The following is a 22,010-nucleotide window of genomic DNA, read 5'->3' on the forward strand; positions in this document are numbered from 1 at the left end:
TTCTGGAATGTGCTAGTACAAGAGAGAAACTGTTTCTACCTAATTTTAATAAAAAGGAAAGTTGTACCAGAGTAGCCACATATAGCCACTGGCTACACCACACTGGGACGGGCTCACTCAACTCCAGGATGAAACTTCACGGACGGGAACGACTGCTGAGAGGTTTGGCCTGTGACTTGTATTAAAAAGAGTGGCACCGGATCCAGTGAACATCCATTTAGTTCCATTAGTTGGCAGAGACTAATCTTTGAAAGCTTTCTCTGTCACCTTCATTAAACTCTATCCAGTATGGGATTGGAATCATTTGTTTAAAAAGAATAGGGCATAGGAGAGATCTGGAACTGTAAAACATTTTAATTTTTTTCCTTCCAGTTTCAAATGTGTAGTAACAAAATGGAATAATCCAACGCTTCAAGTCCGGAAACACACGCTAGTTATCTGCAGGAGCACAGAGGAAAATCAACAAGCCCTGTTTCGGTCCTTCCTTCCTTCTTTCTTTCTTTCTATCTGTTTCGCCTGCACCTTGAAGTGTTTCTCTAATTAATAACTGCAAACACGAGCCTGTCCCCCTTTGCAAAAACTCGTTGCTACTGAAATATTAAGTCTGGCTACACTGAAGAACTTGGTTGTTTTCAACAGAGTTCTTACAGTTTACCCAGAACTGCCCTCTGAGGAACTCGTAGCTGCCCCCAGTCCAAGGAAGTTTGGCAAAGTAGCCTTACTTGGTATCACTATCTCAAACCAGATTGTGAATCACTTAACAAATTAAGTCTGGTTCACCACTGCAACAGTCCTAAGTCCAAGACATTATTTGTGGAAAGTATTAAAAATGAGATTCCTCTGAGATCATAATCAAAGAACAGATTAAAAGAGAGTTCTAATTTGTTGGGAAGACTCAACCTTACTCATACCCTAGTAATGAGAAAGATCAAATATCGTTGAGAAAGTATTAATGGAAAAACATAAACATGGCACTGGAAACTGAACGCTGGGTTGCAAGCTTTTGGTTGGGCTTTCCTTTTTCTCCCTCCCTTTAAATGCTGACTCAGCCAACACCAGACCACCGCCGCCGCCGCCGCCGCCGCCGCACCCCACCCCGCCCCGCCCACCACCAATCCCTACACCCCATGCTCCCCCATGCCTGATAAGAGCAAGCTGTGGAGATGGTACCACCCTTATGAATCCCCCAGCAAGCTGGGCAGACGCTGGGAGCTGCTTTTCTTATTAGTGCTGGAAACTTGACTTCGTGACACACATTTGCAAACTAAGTGCTCACGGTCCGGCGTAGCAGCCGCGGCGGGATGGAGCAGATCTGGGAAAGCTGGGGCTGACCTCCTCTTTGCCTTGGGCCTTCATCACTGACCAAGTACAGGAACAGCGTGTCTAAGCATCAGCCCCAGCAACGGGTCAAGGAAATCAGCGCACGGAAGGCTAATGCTCATCAGTATACAGCTTTTAAAATGCAGATGCTCTTAGGCTTAAGAGGATCCCAGCGCTCGGGCAAGTCACGGGGACCATTTGTAAAGACCACGCTGTGAAGCCCGGGCCACCGCCTGGTCTCGCTGAATTCTCATACCATCACGAACACTTGAGATGTTGTTACTCACGTTTCACAGATGAGCAAACACAGGCTCACGGGAGATTAAATAACGTGTCCATATTCACAACCTGGACTCAAAATCACATACACACTGGAGATTCTAGGTCCTCTGTATAGCAGTCTCCTTACGCCCAGACAACGGGAACCATCAACAGTATCCGGGTTCATTTTTCTGCACGCTCATTTTTGGAAGGGACCTGGGGATTAGCTTTTATCCCTGCTTACAACTGACATTCAATAAATCTTCCCCAGCAAACATACGGCAATGGGAACTGAAACGACAGAAGAAGGAACAGAACAGACAACTGCTGCCCTCGAAGGGCTTAACGTCAAATGCAGACACTGATCAAAGGAAAACAGGCAGAGCAACCGTAAAACAATTCCGAGAACTAACTGTGCTTCTGGGCTCTTCGGTGGAAGAACAGTACCCTCAACACCACGACGTTCTTTAAAAGGTAATGAAAATTATAATATAAATACAGCGTCCACAGGGAACATGCACGCTCCTTTCCAGTTCTGTGAGGAAGATCACCAGGCCCACTGGGTTCTAGTTAATTGCCCAAACCCCAGACTCGTGGAAACATTCAGCAAGTGCAGGCCCATCTCTTGGGAGCTCACCTACAAGAACAGACAAGCCCCACGATACGGGTACAAAGTCATAAAACATGCAAAGAATGTCATTCTTGCAGCCTTAATACTTGGACTGTTTCTACTGAAAAAGCAACAGTCGGGAAGAAAATCCCTCCCGGTTAGCACGATCCACGAAGAAAGATGCAGCTGAATTTTCTGGAGGCTCTGAAACACAGGTACCAAGTGGAAATCAACACCAAGCCCGAAGAGAGCAGAGAGGGTTGTTTTTTTTTTTTTTTTTTTTTTACCAGGCTTGACAAATGACACCGTGATTCACACCCACTGCTGGGCCGTCTCTAATAAGCCACAGAGGAAGTAGCCAATCTCGGCTAATTACCAGATAAAAATGTATTGTAAGGACTCTAATTAGGAGACGCGGATGGAGGTGATCTAATGATTAAATGCTGCATTCGACTGACCCCACCATCAATGTGCAGTGGTGCAAGATGTCACTGGAATATTTTGTAGAAACAGTAATTTTATTTCGAGGAGGGGAGGCAGTAATATTTGTAATGATGGCTATGAGGTAAACTAATTAAAAGACAGTTCCTAGAGGAAGAGGGTGGCTGAGAGCAGCTGTGGCCATTCCAGAACCAAGTGCCAAGTCTCCACAGAGGAACTGCAGTCAAGTGGAAAATATCTGCCTGACCTCTGCCCCTGCTATTAATTTGCAGGAAAACTAATGACATATATACATATTCCCACAGAATTGCTCTAATTGCTAATTTGCCAAAGGAGCCCCGATTCCAAATCAAACACGACTGTAGCCTGCGAGGGAAGAAAGAACAAAAAGCGGTAAACTCCAAACACAGGGTGCTTCGCCTCGCGGAATCATCTGAAGGCTGAACCAACAAGTTAATGAAATGTCAACCTTGTCAACGGTGATCGAAGTTTCTTAACTTTTAAACTCCGGCTGGATGATCACATGCTGGTCTCGAGGAGAGACCATCTTTGGGGAGGAAGGTCACGAGGGAGTGATAAGATGCGGCAGGGGGAAGGTTTCAAGATAGGCTCTGCGTTCAAACCAGACCTGCTCTTTTGATTAAGGTCTCTCTCTGCAAAAACTGGACCCCCTACGCCCCCCACCACACACACAAAAATTAATTACAGACGCAGAACAGCAGAGCAAACCGGGAACGGTGAGGGGTGTGCTGCAATCTTGCAAGATTCACCTGAACTGTAAACTATTAAAACTTAATAATATAATCATCAATTAGAAATGAAAGCACGTGTGCTTCGTGTTTCTGACTGTAGCTCAGGTTGGGAGAGAGAATTTTTTGCTTCCGGGGCCTGGAGCAGGAAGGGATGGGGACTCTGGGAGGGTTTCTTTTCCTATTTTTCAGATTGTGTTCATTTTCTATTTAAAAAGAAGTTGCTATGTTTAGAAAAGTTAGTAACTCTGATATTTTCTACATGGCAAGTTTCCATCATGTGATGATTTGGGCAAAGATAATCTCTTTGAAACGCCGGCCAAAAGCTTAAATTCTTATGTCACTTAAGATTGCCGTTGGGCTTTATTTTTTTAGTTTCTATGCACTCTCAACCGTCAGCTTTTCTCCCAGGTCAGTTCCAGGGGTGACTATCCTAGAAATCTTACCCATCCGAACAACTGGAACCAGCCCAGCTGCCCGGGACTCTGCCGAGCCCCTTTTCGAAAGATTTATCTTTCGTTTTTAAACAGTAACCTCCTCTCTCTCTTTTAAAGACGGTGAGTCACTCTCATTTTTTTAAAAATCAACAAACGGCTGAGGTAAACCCCAGACAGAAACAGACTTGTTGTAAGCATTCCCATAAGGACTCATCTGGATTTTTGTTTGTGCTCTTGCCTCGCTTCAGAACAGATGCTGAGAACAAAAGGCCAGCCTGAAACCCAGACACCGAGGGACCCAGCCGCTCAGTATGGACTTTGGGGCTCACTCGCTTTTCTGCTGTTGGTTCGACTGGCCTGAGCAGGTGAATCCTGGACACGAATCCCTCACGTTCAGAGGTGGCCTTTTCTGAGGCTGGAGGGACGGGAAAGATGTTACCAGATCGTGGCAGGGGGTTGGGGGGTGGCCTTGGGGAGAGCTCTCTCTGCCTGGTCCTGCTACTGCCTTAGATCTGGGCCCTGGCGCCGGGCAGTGACCGAGAAGGTGGTCGTCAGGATGAACCTCAGGGTGGGGGACTTCGCGAGAAACAGTATAGAAACATCCCGTGTGTGTGTGTGGTGCTTGCGAATCTCTCTTTATGACGGCATCAAATTATTCCCCCAACTCAACAGCCAGGCTGCAGCGAGCAGCCCACAAAATCAGCCACTTCGTTGAGAGACCCCCCCCCCCTTTTGCGGAGCGGGGGGCATGGGGCGAGGGAACACACGGACGGACACACTCTCTCTCTCTCCCTCTCTCTCTCTCTGTTTTTATTAGTAGCTAAAAACGATTTCCAAACAGTCCTAACTGCTACGGTTGGAGGAAACGAGAATGCGTGCAAAGGAAAATCTAATACTGCCTTTCGCCTCAAATAGCCAAGTTCTTGTGTTTTACAACATGTCCATAAAGAAGATAGTACCTACACTGTAATTACTTGCCCACCAAATCTGAAGGGATGTGGTTTCTCCAGAGCTGGGAGCTGTTCTCCGGTGGGTAGGAGGAGTACCCTAAAGCAAAGCCTACCTCTTACGTTCTCAGGATTATAGAATATGACCTACGGTATTTTCCTGACCATATGATAGTGAAAAAGTCTTTTTCAAAAATCCTTAACTTAATAAAGTATTATTACAGACATGCTTCTTGGTGCTGGTTGTTATTATTTTATCCTCTGAGTGAGGCCTCCCTCCAAGGACAAGCATTCACCCCCAAGCAATCCATTTTGGCGTTTACCTTGAGAACATGAACTGGTACCGAGTTTGGAACAAAAGAATATCATTCTCATTAGGACAGTTTACGATCGCCTGATTTTTCGCTTGTGCTTCTCTGAACACGGAAAAGAGACGAATCTTTTAAATCGCCAACGTACAATACACGTGGGCCATTCTGTACGTATGGCAAGCCCGCCTTTGCCCACTGTATGTCCCCCATTGCTAGAATGTACAGCTCTGTTCTGGTAAACTTTTCCAAGCAGGGGCCAGCCTTAATAAAATTAAAAGCTTCTTAGTAGAATTATGACAAACGAAAAGCTTATTTCAGCTGCTGTTGGCCATTCCTTTCTCCCCTCCACTCTGATCATCTTCACACACTTTCCCAGTTCCCTTCCTCAGAGACACAGACACACGCACCTGCTCTTAACCCGAGAAAAGAGTCACGAAACTCGCTTCTTTCCACTTCTTCCTATTCATCTTTTAGGTTTCACCTTAGATGTCACCTGTCCCAGAAGTCTTTCCTCAACCCCCACCGTCTAGGGCAGCGGTCCACACACTCACTCCCTGACAGCACAGCTCATGCCAGGGAGAGCCTGGGAGTGTGTCTTTGGTAGTTGGTCCCACGAGACCCCAAACACCTCGATGGCAGGGATGGTTCTGTCTGGTTTAACTACCCTATGTCTTCCTGTCGCACGTCCAATAAATATTCGTTGACGCAATAATTCGATTTTAAATTCAGGAATTCTCTTCACGAAAACAGCGTGCACTGCAGTTTGAGTCCTGGGTATAATTACGAAAGGAAAGGTTTTTATCGGTTTAAAAGATTTTCAAGCAAGCAGGAGGAGATGTTATCGGAGGCACGTGTGGAACAGGACCGCCGTAAACCCCTATTCAGGTCCTCTCCACGCTTTCCAGTGGGAGTCGCGCTCAGACCCACGCCTAAAAACTTGGGATTCTCCCGAGATGAGCACAGCCTCTGATTAGCCAAATGGGAACATGAGTTCCACAACAGCGTCCAGCGAACACGTCTACGGGCTGCTGTCAGAACAATCCAAGAAGGTTTTGGCAGTGAAATGGGAACGGGTTGGATGACTGGACACAGCAAATGACACTTACCACCCAAATGGCATTTAGTGAAAAGCAACGTTTACAGCAAAGCATTCTATCACTTAGTGACTAAGGATTTTAAAATAAACACCGAGTTCCTTTTTAAACAGAAATGGAAAAAAGAAAAAAAAAAAAAAAAACACTCCACAAACTTCCTGGCAAGACTCTAACGTGAGAGTCCCCAGCTAAGGTTAGATCTGAATCCCAGGGACTGCTTCCTTCAAATCAGAGAGTCTAGAACGATAGGCATCTGAACATACACCGTGCGTTCTACTATTTCAGGTGGAATAAATCAATTACAAGCAAAAGGGAGTCTTCTGCACCTTAGAACCGATCATCAGATAACTCTGTATCCCTAAAGTTGAAAGCATCAAGGGTTTGCTCTACGTCTGTCCACCCCTCCCCTTTTTTTGGGCAAAGAAGTAAAAATGTATGCAAAACACTACACGTCTACCTTTTATAATTAATTTCCCAATGCCTCACCTATACATATTTTAATAATTCCCGATTTATAAGATGGTATCTATAATAAAATTTTCTATTTTCCAATGAATGAAAAGAAGGCAGGTTCTCTCTGGCAACAGAGTGTCACACAATATCTGCTTGTCAGGCACCAATTTTTACTTCTTACATGTAAGTTACAGGATAAGGAATTTATAATGCTGCCTGTGAAGGGAACCACTTTTCATACACAAATGTGATCTTTTTTTTTTTTTTTCCCAAAGGGTAATACAACAGTCCATTTACATAAACTAATCCAAACAATCTATGTATTTGACAATGGCAAACCTCACACAGACGGCCTATTGTTGGTTTACATCTTGGAGTTCTTTATATTGGCTTGTAGCACGGCTCTAACTGTCAAAGGTTTGACTTGGACTCCAAATAAATGGTTATAGAAGTGCTGTGCAGCGATATTGGACTTCTTTGCAAAAGAAAACCTGCTGCGTATGAATTCAAAAGCTATTAATTTTTCAGTCAAAAATATTCGTGCCTATTTCTTTTAATAAAGAAATACTGTGCTGAGCTACTAAGAGATAATGTTGACTAGTGGTAGAGAATTTTCAACAGAGCAGTTAAAAATACATTTAGTAGGCGGTCCCCCTTCGAAGTTATAATTTTCTAGCATGTAAAACATTTTTTTAAATACTAATCAAGACAAACCTTCCTGCCCTGTGCATTTCCCCCAGGACCGCACTTTCCTGTTTATTGGCTGCCTAACATGGGTCCTCATGGAGATTCCCAAGGGTCCCTTTTGTGGCCTATGGAGGCCTATGTATATGGCGCTCCCTGCCGGCATCCAGCGCCATCGCTCGCTAGTGCCCCGGGGGGTTTTGCAATTCCTTTTCTGCTTTTATCCCTCCTCCTCCCAAGGAGCCTCATGATCCCAAATGAGTATATTCCTAGAGTGCGGAGTCCAAACATTATTCTAGTTCTCATAGTTAATATCTAACCTCATATCATTGGTTTTAATCCACGGAGGAAGGAGAAGATAATCGCACTCTCTCCCTTGTTGCTAGGTTTAGAGATGCAAACCCTTCAACCTGGGGAAAACCATTTCCCTAACCAACGACAACCATCTGAAGACTTCCAGAGAGTTTCAAGCTCCCTATATCCGCTGGAGAACTCAGTGGAGTCATGCCAGGATCTTACCAATTTGCTCACCTGGGTTCCTAGTATTCCCAGGACCCCCCTTAAAAGAAGGGGTTGACAGGAATAGCACCAAGAGCACAGCTGACTACTGACTCCACGATACTGAATGGCCTCCCCCTGCCCCCCTTTCTCTTGGGTAGCCTACACATTGGGTCCTACAGCCGTTTACTGCAAAATACATGGAAACCAAGGGCTCTTCCCTAGTAAAAATGGATGTGCAAAGTGTTTAATGATTTTATGTCCTATATCTCAGTAATGTGTTCTGTTTCAGACATTAATTTTGTCTGCCAACTGCATCTTGGCAGGCTACCATATTTGCTGGGTTAATAGTCTGACTCCGTTTTATTTCTATCACCATAAATCATACATGTATGGGTGTATGTTTGCTTTATTTATAGGAAAAAATCAGTCAAAACAGATAAACCAATACTTTGCCATTACGCCGCATCACTGCATATTGATTAAAATTGCTGGTACTAACTATAGATTGTCAACGCTCAATTAATTTTCACACAGTGACTCCAAGCAAAATCAAATAAAGGCAGTGTACCCTTAAATTTTACAAATCTTAAAAATCAAGAAGCAAAGCACTCTCTCCATTGTGAATAATCAGTTGAAGCTACTAGATTTTGAGAACTGTAAGTGTACAAGAAACACAACTGTGAAAGCGATCAATTTGCAACAAGTAATGAGGCCTAAGACAGGATTTGGGGTTCAGCTACCACACTTCCACTTTGATATTAACTGTCTGTGCTTGGTGACACTCTTGAACGTCAAATAAAAGGGAACAAGGCAAGAAGTAAGAGATTGCTAAAAGTGAAATGTAATTTCAGGGTACCATGTTGGGCCTCCTCACCGCGAAGGAGTAATGTTCGCTTCAAACTCTTTAGTGACCGTTAGATGTTCTCCGTAATTATAGCCTCTGACTATTCCGACAGTGTGTTTCCTCTTTCTTTCCTTTCTTGCAGTTAGACTGGACTGGACTATCCCTCACTCCTTTTCTCACACCCACTGCCTCTTGGCTAAACCATGCTGACATGCCCTTTTCCTCTGCTTTCCTGGTCTGGCTGTGTTCTCTGTTTCCACCATTGAGAAATCAGAAAGATTGCTTTCTGTTCTGTTTTGTTTTTTCCCTTCTAGTGAGCTCTCGTAATATGTTTTAGTACCTTGGTGTAGCATCAATCATCTGTCCCAAAGAAGAGCTGATGGTGGGGCCTCGTGGCTAACGACTGTGCCTGAATCATCCCATATCTGTCTCCCTAAATGCCCAGCACACTGCCCTCTTCATAAAAGGTAATCAGAACCAGATGGAGCTTAAGTCTTTCACTACTCAAAGCTGCCAGACTAGGCGATCCTCCGTCCTTGGGGTAGGGAAGCGGAGAAGCAACACTGTAGGGTTCCCCCACGGGCGTCATTCAGTACTTACGGGCTGAGGGGCAGTTTTGGGTTCCGTAGACTTCACGTGCAGGTGGGTCATCATGGCTTGCAGGCGCTCTTTGTCTTTTGCAAGCTGGTAGGGAGAAGACGCTTTGTTATTTCTTTAAATGCAGATGCAGTACTCCTTTAACATCCCAAATGATACACATTCCAAATCACACTATGGCCCCCTGGCACACGACAAAATGTGCATCAGTGCTGAATCGTTTTGAAACCTAGACGACCACTGCCAGGCTCCGAGTTACTAGAGGTGTTGGTGTGTGATTTCTCCACACAAGGTGCACGAGCCTTTAACTGGGAAGCCCTAGACCTGCTGGCACCAAGGAGTCCCACGGAACACAGACAGCTACGAGACAAAACCGTGAATCACGCCTGTTCACCAACCTGATTCAGGAGGAAGCCAAAGGAGAATAAGCTAGGGAGCTAAAAACTCGTAAATGCATCCGTTGGGGTTGTGGAGAAACTCCTAGGCACACAGATACACTTACGCAAAATTAACTCCATCTTTCTTCACAGGTAGGCACAGGTGAAGACAGCACTGGCCAGCAACTTTGGCAAGGCAGGCAGAGAGCCCCCATTTTCGAGTGAATGCAGAAAAAGCTTACTCGTTTCACGGACTCAGTATGTGAGTACCTACTATGTGCTAGTCTCATCGTACCAAAACTTCAAGTCTCCTCATTCTATCAAACGTTATCTTCTGAAGGCACATGAGTTGCTAATTGGATGTATGCAGTAGGCACTCAGACACTACTTATTACATGCTGCCTTCTTTATGCTTGCCGTGGACTCTTTCATACACAATGGTATCTTTGATAGTTCAAGATCGTTGAGCATAGGGGACATATGACAATTATGTCTGTAAAAGAAGTGGGAAATGTATCCCCCCCCAAAGGTACAGATATTAAGAGAACAGCTGTAGAATTTTGGGGAAATGTAGAAGAGATTAATACCAGAGAGAGAAAGGGGGGTGGGGAGGAAGGGAGGGAGGGAGGAGAGGAGGAAGAGGGAGAGGGAGAGATAGAAAAAAAAATCTTCATTCAGTACTTTTAAAGACTATTTGTCCAAAATAATGCCTTAAAGTTGGAGAGAGACGCATTCCATCAATGTCACATAATTAACATTAAATCTTTTAAATAACAATTAATTTTTTAAGTCTAAAATTATCTGCCCCCCCCCCCCCCCATCAAGTAAGACTCACATTTTTAAAGCAAAGTGTGTTTTAAGGGAGGGGTATGTTTCAGGAATTGGGGCAAGGCAGAGAAAAGGGAAAGGGTACAAAAACAAGAAAGAAAAAGCTTTCGGCTTATCCTAACTGGATGACTCAGTCTCAAGCCATATCACATTTGATTTTTTTTTTTTTCTTTTTATTCCCTTGTGGTTAAGGGAGGAATAAATTAAGAAGAAAGAAAGAAAGAAAGAAAGAAAGAAGCCTTCTAGTGTTAGCATTTATCTTTCAACAAACAGGAAATGAAAATGATACCATATTAGGAGCCACTTTATGTTATTCACCCTCTGTTCTTTAGTCAGTTATTGAACAGCCAAACTAAAGATGCTCTGAACACATAATGCTAAAGGAATTTAGTTTTCCAAGTGGCTCAGTTAGAACAATTAAAATGTTAGCAATGGCATTTTTCTAGTTATTTGTTTTTTTATGTAAGTGTCCTAAGTTTTTCGACGTTACAACTAAAACATTCTTAGATTAAGAAACATGTTTTGTTTTAAAATTACTGTGGAGCAGAAGAAATGGAGGCATATATGTCGTTCTTTTTAAAAACAAGAAGTGGGCTTCCCTGGTGGCAAAGTGGTTGAGAGTCCGCCCGCCGATGCAGGGGACATGGGTTCGTGCCCCGGTCTGGGAGGATCCCACGTGCCGCGGAGCGGCTGGGCCCGTGAGCCATGGCCGCTGAGCCTGCGTGTCCAGAGCCTGTGCTCCTCAACGGGAGAGGCCACAGCATTGAGAGGCCCGTGTACCGCAAACACCAAAACAAACAAACAAACAAAAAACAAGAGGTGGTCTGTTGTACTGAACCTTACAAATTAAAGGGTGGGAGGTGATATTTACTGAAGAGTCTGATGAATATTAATCGTGACTTAATTTGGGGGTGAACACTGTTGATGGAGCAATTACAAAGACCAAGTAGAGGGAAATCCAAATTCCCAGCACCAGAAGAAACCATCACCTCTCTCTTCCTTCCAGATGTCTACCAGGCTGACCTTTTACTGATCAAAGGTGGTAATACCACGTGGCAAACACATACCTAGAATTTGTATACCCAGCCACCTCCATAACCCTGGTGGTTTACTGCCGTAGGGAATCTTTTCTTATTTTCCCGTGTGAATATTACTTAGAATTCATCGTCCATGTTGAGAATTATCCAGGTTCCTTATTTTGCCTCAACCTCAAGCCTACCATCCTAGTTCTGCTTTACTGTGGAAAGGTGGGCAAGGTTACAGGAAGAGGCAAAAATCCAAGTTTTTGTTGCTGTTTATACGAGTGTAAACTAGCATGTCCTATATATTCTTGGAAGGGTTTTGGATTTTTATCATCAATAACAGCTCTAACTCTACCACAAACTGTTGTAACAATTGAAGGAAAAAATCCGCCAAACTCACCTTTGGGGTTTTTTTTTAATGCAAAACGGCTAAAAATTCACACCTAGTGAAACCAGCTCCTCTGTCTCAAGTGCCTGTCTTGCATTTACAATACTCACTGGTGCTTCGAAAAGCCTGCAGATCCTTTAGCACTTTTTATGCCATCATGCCATAAGCTCACCATCCCCATCGATTTTCATGGCATCCCTTCATTATTATAATATGGGAATACAAACATTTAATATTAGCAAATATATTCCAGCGTTCCCTCTACTGAATCCCATGACAAGCAAAGAAAAGGAAGATGGGAAATTCAGTCCGAAGGTCAACTAAAAATGCAGCTGACAAATTTACCCGTCTTTTTATGTTGTGATATCAAGAGGGAATTACCCTCTCAAAGCTTTCCCGGTGGGTACAGGAGTACCACCCAGCATAAAAGGAATGACAACAGGACACACGTTAAGGGGAGCTGCTTGTGCAGTGTTTGTTTACATTAGCACGCTTGTGCCCCGTTCTGCAGAATGACAGCAGAGTCAAAAATGGGCTAAAAAGGACCTGGACCCAACAAGCAGACTTCGATGGATTTGAATCCGGGCTCTGCGACTCTGAGCACATTATGTAACCTTTTCAAGTATTTTGTTTCTCCTTCTAAATATGGAATAATAATCTCTGAACTTCCAAGAGTTGTTTTGAGGATTAAATAAATTCTTGCACATAACAAGCTTAGCATAGAACCTAGTGCTTCGAGAATGCTCAAAAAAACCTAATTCCTTCTCTCTCGTTTTTTTTTTTTTTTAATAGGAAAGTTAAATCAGTCAAGTCTATCGACTTCTACTGGCTGAGTATATGTTAGGAATCTGGATCAACATAACAGGGGTTCGGTGGAGTTTGCAGCTGGGCTAACTGGGGGGGGGAGAATTTTGATGTTTTAAAGAAGGGAACCAGAAGCGCGGGAAAGATAGGCCCATTTCTCATGGATTTACTTCCTTGCTTCTCACTGTTATCTGTCCCTCGTCCTAAGCAAACGCTTTTTCTCCCCTCGGATGATATAGGTCATCCCCTTTTCTATTACCCATGGCCTCAAGTTAGGCTTTAGATAGTCCACACTGGGCAAGACCGTAACGGGGGTCTCGCTCCAGACTTGCTGATAACTGCCGAAGGCTAGGGGCCCCGTGCGCCACCTTCAAAGATAAAAACTAAGGGAGATTACGTTCATCCTTTCAGCAGAGAAAAGGGAACATGGTTTGGGGTTCACTGAACACACTCATTCTCTACACTGTCAGGAGGACTACTCATTTTAAGCCCAATGTGGCGGTTCTCACTTGTGAGAAAAGAAGTCTTGAAATAAGCGAAGGATTTGGGATGTGGGAAAAAGTGCTGGAATTACTGAGGATGGAGAGAAGAAGGGGCCCGGCCACTCATTCGATTTCACAGAAGCCCAGATGGCTGTGGCTAGGTCAAGTCTTCTGGTCCTCGTGTCGTGTTTTATAGCTGGGGAAGCTGAGGCTCACGGGGGAGAACTTAACCCGAGGTCGTGGAGCTGGGAAGGCGCAACGCTAAGGCTAGAATCCTGGTGACAGGATGCTTGGTCTGACCTTCCTACACCGCTGTGATCCCAGACATCACCTGGGACACTGCCTGGGAACCCAGATCTCTGCCTCTCTCCCTGCCTCCATGCTGCCCTCCGTAGGCAGAACCGCGGGCAGTGGGGGCAGGGTGGAATGTGCAGTGTTACCCAGGTTATGAGGCGGCGAGTCCGGGTTAGTGCAGTGGTGATCCCCAGATTCACGGGGATCTGACCTAATCTTGCTGAGCCCAGTCCTCCAGGGGACAGACGAGGGAATAGGTGCTTCTAAGAAAGACCCCAAGGGTCCAAGTCTAACGAGGTACGTTGGGAAGACACCACTCTCTTCCATGGACTGAGCGTGCCTTACAGGGGGGCGGTCTAGACTTCCTCAGCAGGTTTGCATACAGTGACGGCCCCAACACAACTGACGGAGGAAGAATGGATCTTGTCACCTGGGGTCTCTTACGGGCGTACGATCCAAAGGAGAAAAACAAGCCAAAAAAAAAAAGAAAAAAAAAAGCGGCAACTGGAAGGAGGAGAAATGAAACTCTTCTAACCAAACTGAGTATTTACCAAATAGCTATTTTCCAGCCACTGTCTCTAACTGTGGTCATGCGCAGGCCTTCACAGCTCGGTCTTGAAGGCCAACTCCAGCTCTCAGGGGGTAGGCAACCTACGGCTCATTTCACCCCAATCGAAGAATTTCCCGACTTGTACTGTATTCTGTCACCATCTTAACATTCCTCACATGTTATTATTAAAGACTCTCTTGACATTTCAAGCAGACGCACACTGATACTCTGTCATAGTCTAGGAATTCTAATGCTCCTGGAGTAAAGCAGGATTTTAGACTATGAAAAAGCAGCGTCTTGGTCTTCCAAGGGGGGATGCGGAAGTGAGACACGCAGAGACCCTGCGTCTCTCGGCCCCTGGCACGGAGCAGTGGCAACATGAAGCTACGATGCTATTAGGACTTCTCTTTCCCCAGCACCTCTGAGCCTATTCAGAGAGAGTCACGAGGCTCTAGGAGGCCACCGCTGTGAGGAACTGTCCTGAGAACTGCTTTGAATGGGGTCAGAAAGGTCCAAAGGGGGACCCGTGACGGATAATATACTTGCGAAAGTCCAGGAAGTTGTGATTACAAACAGCCCCGCTGACGGTAGAGGCATCACAGGTGAAGTCCCCAGTCACTGGTTTGCGTTAGGCTTACTGTCTCTCCCTCTGCTATTTGCAACTTGTGCACTTTTCTTTCTGCTGACATTTTCTTAGAGCTTACAGTTCCTGGGGTAGATGGATTTGGAAAACTTCAGAATGAGCCCGGTGCCGCTGAGCTCCAGCCCTGGCCCCGCTGCCACGACTGCTGGGGAGAAAGCTCCTCGAGGCAGAGGACAGCGTGGCCTCACCAGCCAAGTTTCAAAACCCTCAGTCTGTAAGGCCTGGGTGTGTGCAGAGAACCTCATGGGGTATAGCAGAGCAAAAACTGGCCACCCCAAAATGTCTCTCTGGCATGCAGATTATTTCGAGCTGAAAAGACTCAAGGCCCAAAAGACTCAGACACTTTGACCTTCCCTGCAACTGCCTAAAAGAATTCAGAGGGCCTGTCGGAACAGAGCCATCACCAGCAGGATCTGCAAAGAATATGGGCTAGGAGGTAGGGGGTGGGAAACTCGGCAGGGCCCAGAGATCAGAGTCCACTCTGTGTCCCACTGTCTCCGCGTGGTCCCACAAACATTTATTTACCAAACATTTACTTTTCCATTGCCCTGTGAGGTGCCTTCCTCCCCTCTGAAGGCCCAAACCCCTACCCCCAACACCCTCTTTTGTCTTTAGCTGAAGATGGTATTTATGGTGAGGGTTCTGGCCATTTTGATAAGTGACTCCGTTTTTCCCTGGGTCACTGCCGTGTATACACGCTGCTACACTTTTGTTTGATTTTCTCCTGTTACTCTGTCTTCGTGTCAACTGAACTCTGAGGCCAGCCAGAAGAGCCCAGACGGGGAGAGGAAAATGTGCCCCTCCCTAACAGGGCCATGGCGACCCCTGTGTAAAAAGCCATAGAGCAGCACTGGGCAAGCGAAGGAAGATGGGTTACAAAGGCTGGGCTACAATCCCAGGGTCGGCCCATCACCTGCCATTAGCTTTGGACAAGTTAATCAGATCGTCTATACCTCAGTTTCCTCTTTTGGAAGCTGGGAGGGCACCAGTTACTTCTCTGACTCTCAGAGGACCGTCATTGTTAAGATCACCATCCGTTTCGTAACACCTTCTCAGAGAGCAAGAAGAAATACTCCATTAAACATGCTCATGTTCATCATGTATGAGACACATACTGATTTCCAAAGGTGAGATTCACCCTTTGAAACATGACTCTCGGGATGGAGGAAATAGGGTAGAATCTACTCACAGAGGGGTTGTGAGGATTCAGTGAAGTTAAGGGTAAAGGCACTAGGACAGTGCCTTGGCGATACAGTAGGAGCTCGATAAACATCCTTTCAAATGGCTTCCGAGCTCCTTTAGGAAACAGTTACAAGCAGAATATGGGCAATCCACAGATCTCTCCTACAGCCGACGGATCCCAGTGGATTGGGAGGGTAACCAACTCATCCCAGTTTGCCCAGGACTCTCCTGGTTCGGAAACTGAAAACCCCAAGTCCCAGGACTCCCCGAGTCCCAGGTAAGCAAACTGCGATGGCTGGTCACCATCCCATCCTGTTGAACAGAGAGTTGAATTTTAAAAAGAACACAATAGTCTTCCACTTTCCTTCTCCCTCCACTACAACCTAGGCATATTCTCAAGAGGCTCCTTTGGGCTGGAATGTCCTTGCCAGGAGCTCTTTTCCCTGACACCTCCACATTACAGGAAGGAAGAAGCTGCCTTACTTATCTAGATCCAGGGCTTGGAACACACTAGGTGCTTGATGAACAGCGACTGAATGGAGTCAAATGACTCACGCATACAAGGTCTGCACCCCTCCACCCGCACTCCCTGCCGGGGGCCAGGCAGTTCATCCCCATGGGCTGGGTGGCTGCTTCTCCCCTTGGCTGCTTTCAGTATTCACTTTCAAGGGTCTCGAGGCTGAGGGCTTGTGGGGAGGCTGTCCTGAGGCGTGTCCCCCGACACATGCTGCGCCCTGGACATGATACGCAGGCCGAACCCCCCAGGCTCCTTTCTTCTTTCCTTCAAAGTCCATCTTCATACACCAGAGAGGCTGAGCTAAGGACTGAGCAAGGTCACACGGTCACGCAACAGATTAAAAAGAATAAACACGGCCAGAGAACTGTATCTATACCACGAACGTCTCAGCTTTCCAAGACAGGCAAGTCCATCAGAAGACTGTTTTCGCTTGTTGTCTGTTAGACTGGATGCTTTTCCCTTTTTCCAAAACGGAATTCTGACCCAGCCACCGACATACCTTATCCCCAGCTCGATGGCTGAGTGAACCCAAATAACTGGATGAATATGGGTTTAAATCTGGGGGACAGCAGGTGCTCAACTCTCACGGAAGCTTCAGGTGCTTCCTTACGAGGCTGGCCATGGCACTGGGGGGATGGGGGGGGCGACCCTGACTCTCAATACATCCCCACTCCCTGTGTCTCTGCCCCTCCGTCCTGTGGGGAGGGAGCCTTACGCTCATGACCCACGTGAGACCGTGCACGCCGACGGCGGGGATTTCCCCTCCGCTTCTAACTCATTTCCATTGACTGCCTATCATCCAGAAGGTGACTCTTGTCAACAGAGAACATCTAACAGGTGGAATCTTAGAATACATCCCCTGACCTCAAAAAGGACATTCCCTGCCCTCGACCCAAATGATTTCTATGGTGTCCGTCTGTCTTCATGCTAGGTGCCTACGTGCACAGTGCAGAATCTCACGTCACTTCTCGGCTTGCTGGTAAGGGTTGGGGTTAATCCCCATCCCGTCCATTGACAAGTGTCAAAAAATTACAACTGCCTCTGTAATAATGAAATGCAGTTAGAAACATTCCAAAGGGCTTCAAATGCCCACTAAGATGTCTTTTTGACCACCGTCGCCCCCCACTCCCCGGCCTTCTCCCTCAGTGAGACCAGTAACAGGGTGGAACATGAGAACTGAATTAACCAACCTTTCTCTGTCAACAAGCTCTACATAAGGAGTCCACTGCTAAGAAGACGTGCATTATATATTTTGATACCTTCCAACAAAAATAAAAACAAGACAGATGCATCTCACTCCCAGTGCTGCACAGATAGGTCTAAGCCAGACTCCATAACCCATCATCTTGATTTCTGCCTGGTCGCTTGAACTCTGCCACGAGAATCTTAAAGGCTTTTCCTTCCTTTTGGTTCGAGTGCAGTGTTGTACACAGAGCACCATAAAGGGAAACATGGCCAACCACACTATTCTCCAAGGGGAACGATGCTGATTTTTAAAAAATTGCATAAAATTCTTTAGGGAGGTCTGACTGTCGGTAAGAAACGCAAGGGCCTCCTGTTTGGGGTCAGAGTTGAGGTGTCTGGGGTTTAGATCTGGGGGCTGGCAACAGACACGGGACAGCACTCCAGCGGTTTTCCCTGGCTTTGGTCACGTCTGGGACTGACTCTGTCCTCCCGAATTCTCCAGTGGAATCCTTTCACAATGATTCTCCAGGGTAGACATAACGAGCCTCTGTTGATCTCTACTGTAAGATCCAATTTGAGCTTACTGGGTTTGTTTTTACAGTGGGGGCGCACGTGTGACCTCTCTCCCAGACGTGAACACCAGAGGCCTCGGGACTGCTCTGCAGAGAGAGTCTGGGTGGTGGTCTCATCTTGCTCTACCAGTGATCACCCTTTGGGAATACGCTCAGGCCCTGATTGCTCTTTCCTGTAGTGCAAAGTGGCACCAACGGTTTTCACATTCGAGTTAATAAATGGTAATTGTGTAACAGACTCTGAGATACTCGGAGGTTCAGGTACTTCCTGGACCGGGAAATGCCTTCTTCAAGGGAAACAGAAGCAGCCTTTGGCTCAGTCACATACAAGGCATGCCCCATATGTCAGTCTGCTGTTGGGAGAACCGAGAGGTGACGGTGGGTGATGCCAACGGGAAACGAGACAGAAAGGCTGCGGAGACACAAGAACACCCTTTCCATGTAGCCTAGCTGCTGCACAGACCTGGCTTCCCCAATACCTCGGGTTCTCTGGGCACAAGGATGATTAGTTAAGTCAATTAAAAAGTACACTTCCAGACACGGGTGCATGAAATGGCAAATGGAAATACAAACATCAGAGAAACAGGAAGCCTCAAATGGGTCTGGCTGTGAGTATAACTGTACTTTGCCCCAAACTCTCCCAAACAGACCGGGTCTGCCACCCAAAGAGTCTCCATCTGGTCCTTGATAAGGGCATCGGGCACAGAAAACTGCTGACATTTTCTTGTGCATTTCATCTGATTAAATATCTAATGGGTAAAATCTGTTTGGGTTTGGCCCTTATCTAGCATTGAAAGTCTCTTTGGAGCACGCTTCTGATGTTTCCAAGAACGCATTAGTGTCAGCGAACACTACCCAATGAATGAACAGTGCCACTGGAGAGCTATTTATTTATAGTCTACTTTTTTTTTTTTCTAGAGAATAAGAACCAGGAGGGCAGCCCGATCCATTTCACTCATCTCATACTCCTTAGTGGCTCCTACAAGGCTCTTGCCATGTTACAGGCTCCGGGTAATGTTTGCTAAATGCATGAGCAGACAAATGGACGGATGAATGAATATCCCTCAGCCAGCTCTCCGCGACCCCCAATATCGGCAAGTATAATAACTGCAGGTGAAGCTGCCCTTGGGGGAAACTGACCAATATGGTGACTAGACTGGTTTTCTATACCGAGGCAAAGAAGGATGAAGTACGAAGGGGCGAGCCGACCTTTAGGGAGCCAGGAACCTAAGGGAACAAGTTGCTAATAACGTGATGCAAACTGTTTTCTTCTGCTCCTCTAGATCAGGAATTGCTTGGGAAACTTCTTCTGCAAGGGCCAGCCAGATAGTAAATATTTTCAGCTTTGCAGACCATCGAGACGCTGTTGGAATTACTCAACTTTTCTGTTGTAGAGCACAAGCAGTCACGGATAACACGTAAATCAATGGGCATGGCCGTGTTCCAACACAACCTTATACGTGGATGCTGAACCTCGAGCTTCATATAATTTATTCTTCCTTTGATTCTTACCTCCCCTACCCCAACTACTCAGAGTGTAAAGACCTTTCTCAGCCCGTGGGATTCGGCCCAGGGTCTGTAGTTTTCCAAGCCCTGCTCTCGACAAGCACCGTGTCCTCGTTGCAGCAACGCTCTCAAGCTTGGAAGACACTGAACTCTTCGGAATGAGCCCCGCCTTCCTCCATTAAAGCAAACTCGCTGGCAAAAACGTTATAAGGAACATCACCGGTTAACTACCACATAGTAACTTCTGGCCAGGTGATCGTCTTTGATTCCAATCAAAAGTTGAAAAGCCAGCCTTGGGTTTGATGTAGGACTGGAGGATGAAGGGAAATCTATGACTACGTGAAATCCACAAATAATCCAAGAGTCATCTTATCGGTCTGTACCACTCCCAGGCCACATGCGCCAAAACTCAACCTTAAAGCTGCCAGAAGATAACCACCTGACTTACTGATCGTCTAACTCCTTTCCTTCTCCCACCCGCTTCCTGTGGAGGGTGAGGAGTAGTGAATAAAAGAGATAGTCAGTTCCTGAGTAGTTAACGGTGGCCCCGCACTCAGATTTGCAGTCTGGAACGCCAACCTAGGTGAACCATTACCTCTGGTAAACAGTTTATTCTAGCTGATCATTAAAAATTTAATTTTGTCAATTAGATACATAAATGCAGGAACTTGGATCACTTTATAAACACCACCACTGAGACATGTAAATTCAGGTAGCCGTAGCCATGGAGTTTGTTTTGTTCAACCCAATGCTTTAAGGGCTTCCTATGCTTTTCAACCACCAGTGAACTCTGGGGGTGAGATAAATATACTCCTTCTTTCCTTCCCAACAAACGTGCTAAATTTAAACATGTTTCCAAAGGCTTATGTAAGAATTTGGGGATTTTACGATGCGCCCTTTGCCTGTATAAATATCCCACTGTCCTAATAAGTTCATATCTGTAGTCTGAATGGAAAAATATTAACTACTTAAAGAAAATAACTTTTGAGACGTTCTGACTAAAAATAAAATGTGATTTGTCATATAAGGTGATAACTAATTAAAAAAAAATCCTTTCTATCCTGAAAGTCAAAACAAAAAGTTTAAGTGTGTGTTGGCTGATTTTTCTCTGCAACTATTTGAAGCTGTAAATGACTTAACTCAGTAAAATTCCAAATGTAATTATCTTCTGTACTTAGCCTAGGGCTCTCCATATATCTCGGCATTGCTGTCTTGCATACAAAATAGGCCTTTCGATGGCTGGTAACAATATAATGTACAACATTGTTTTAATTTCCCCGAGTCGGCTAACCTCTTGCCTACACTGAACCAGCCAGAGGAAGAAGCCACAGTGAGTCATCAAGCACTCAACAGCATTTTGGAACTCGGCTGCGTAAATGGGGTTTGTAGGGTCAGTCTTTTGCAACTGTACGTTTTAATAATCTCCATTTCTGACCCAATTTTTACTTTTAGAAACAAATTTTCTATTAATTATACCAAGGAGGGAATTACTGTTAAAATATGGTGGGGTTCATCAACAAGTTATATCAGGAAGTAGAACCCACACTTAAAGTGCCCCTCACCCAGATGTGATGCACAGGAACGTTTGCTGAAGTTAATTTTCTGTAGTCATAAAGCACATTCCTCACGGCCCAGTGAATTTCCAAATACAAGACTCTCTCTCTCTCTCTCTCTCTCCCCCCCCCACCTACACACACACATACACACACACATCTATATATATCTGATATCCACATGATATATATACCTAATGTGTGTTTATATGTACGTGTGGGTGTAAGTGTACATATTTAAAATTTGTGCAGTGAACTCTCAATTGTTCTCAGTGATGGAGAGAAAAAGGGGACAATGAAAAATGAGGCATAAATCCACATATAGTTTCTATTTTAACTCTGGAGAACAGCCTTGCATGTGTGCTGGCTCGCTCAGTCTTGCCCACACACTCACGTGCTCGCTCGCTCTCTCTCTCTCTCCATTCATTCACTCCCCATCTCTCTCCCCAGCTTGTTTTCCTAACTTCGGGTTAATAATATTAGCAACGGAGAGGGCTTAGACCAACAACAGATAACCAGAAAAGTTAAAAAGGAGAAGAGAGAAGGGAGGTAAAGCGAGAGAGAGAGATGGAAGAGCTAAAAAGCAGAGGCTGAGGGTTGGCGGCATATACAGGGATGCACAGAACTTTGAAACGTCTGAGCGGCAGTGCCCAAGAATGAACTGGAGCTGAACCTTCCCAAAGAGAAAAGTAAATAAAAGACAATAAAATAAAATAAGATAAAAGAAAGGACAACAACAGGTTTTGAACCTTCCATTCAATAATGAGTACACAGGAACTCATTACAGAACACTACAGAAATTTGGAAGTGGAGGAATACTGAGGTAATATCAAAAATAAATGTGGTTTTACCTGTAGC

The 22,010-nt window shown here is 45.4% G+C and overlaps 1 protein-coding gene across 9 annotated transcripts in view; it reads right to left on the bottom strand.

The window, feature by feature from the left end:
* Window positions 1-22,010, bottom strand: part of FOXP1 (forkhead box P1) — a 501,131-nt gene that overhangs the window by 21,890 nt on the left and 457,231 nt on the right. For all 9 annotated transcript variants that reach the window (XM_073787565.1, XM_033865275.2, XM_033865278.2 and 6 more), the window contains 2 exons: window positions 22,004-22,010; window positions 9,253-9,336 (listed from right to left, as the gene is read on the bottom strand). The exon at window positions 22,004-22,010 is cut by the window's right edge and continues 81 nt beyond it. In XM_073787565.1, the coding sequence (XP_073643666.1) occupies window positions 9,253-9,336; window positions 22,004-22,010 (91 nt within the window). The remainder of the gene's footprint in view (window positions 1-9,252; window positions 9,337-22,003) is intronic.

This window comes from Tursiops truncatus, chromosome 10 (assembly GCF_011762595.2).
Source record: "Tursiops truncatus isolate mTurTru1 chromosome 10, mTurTru1.mat.Y, whole genome shotgun sequence".
In the NCBI taxonomy this organism is placed as follows: Eukaryota; Metazoa; Chordata; class Mammalia; order Artiodactyla; family Delphinidae; genus Tursiops; species Tursiops truncatus.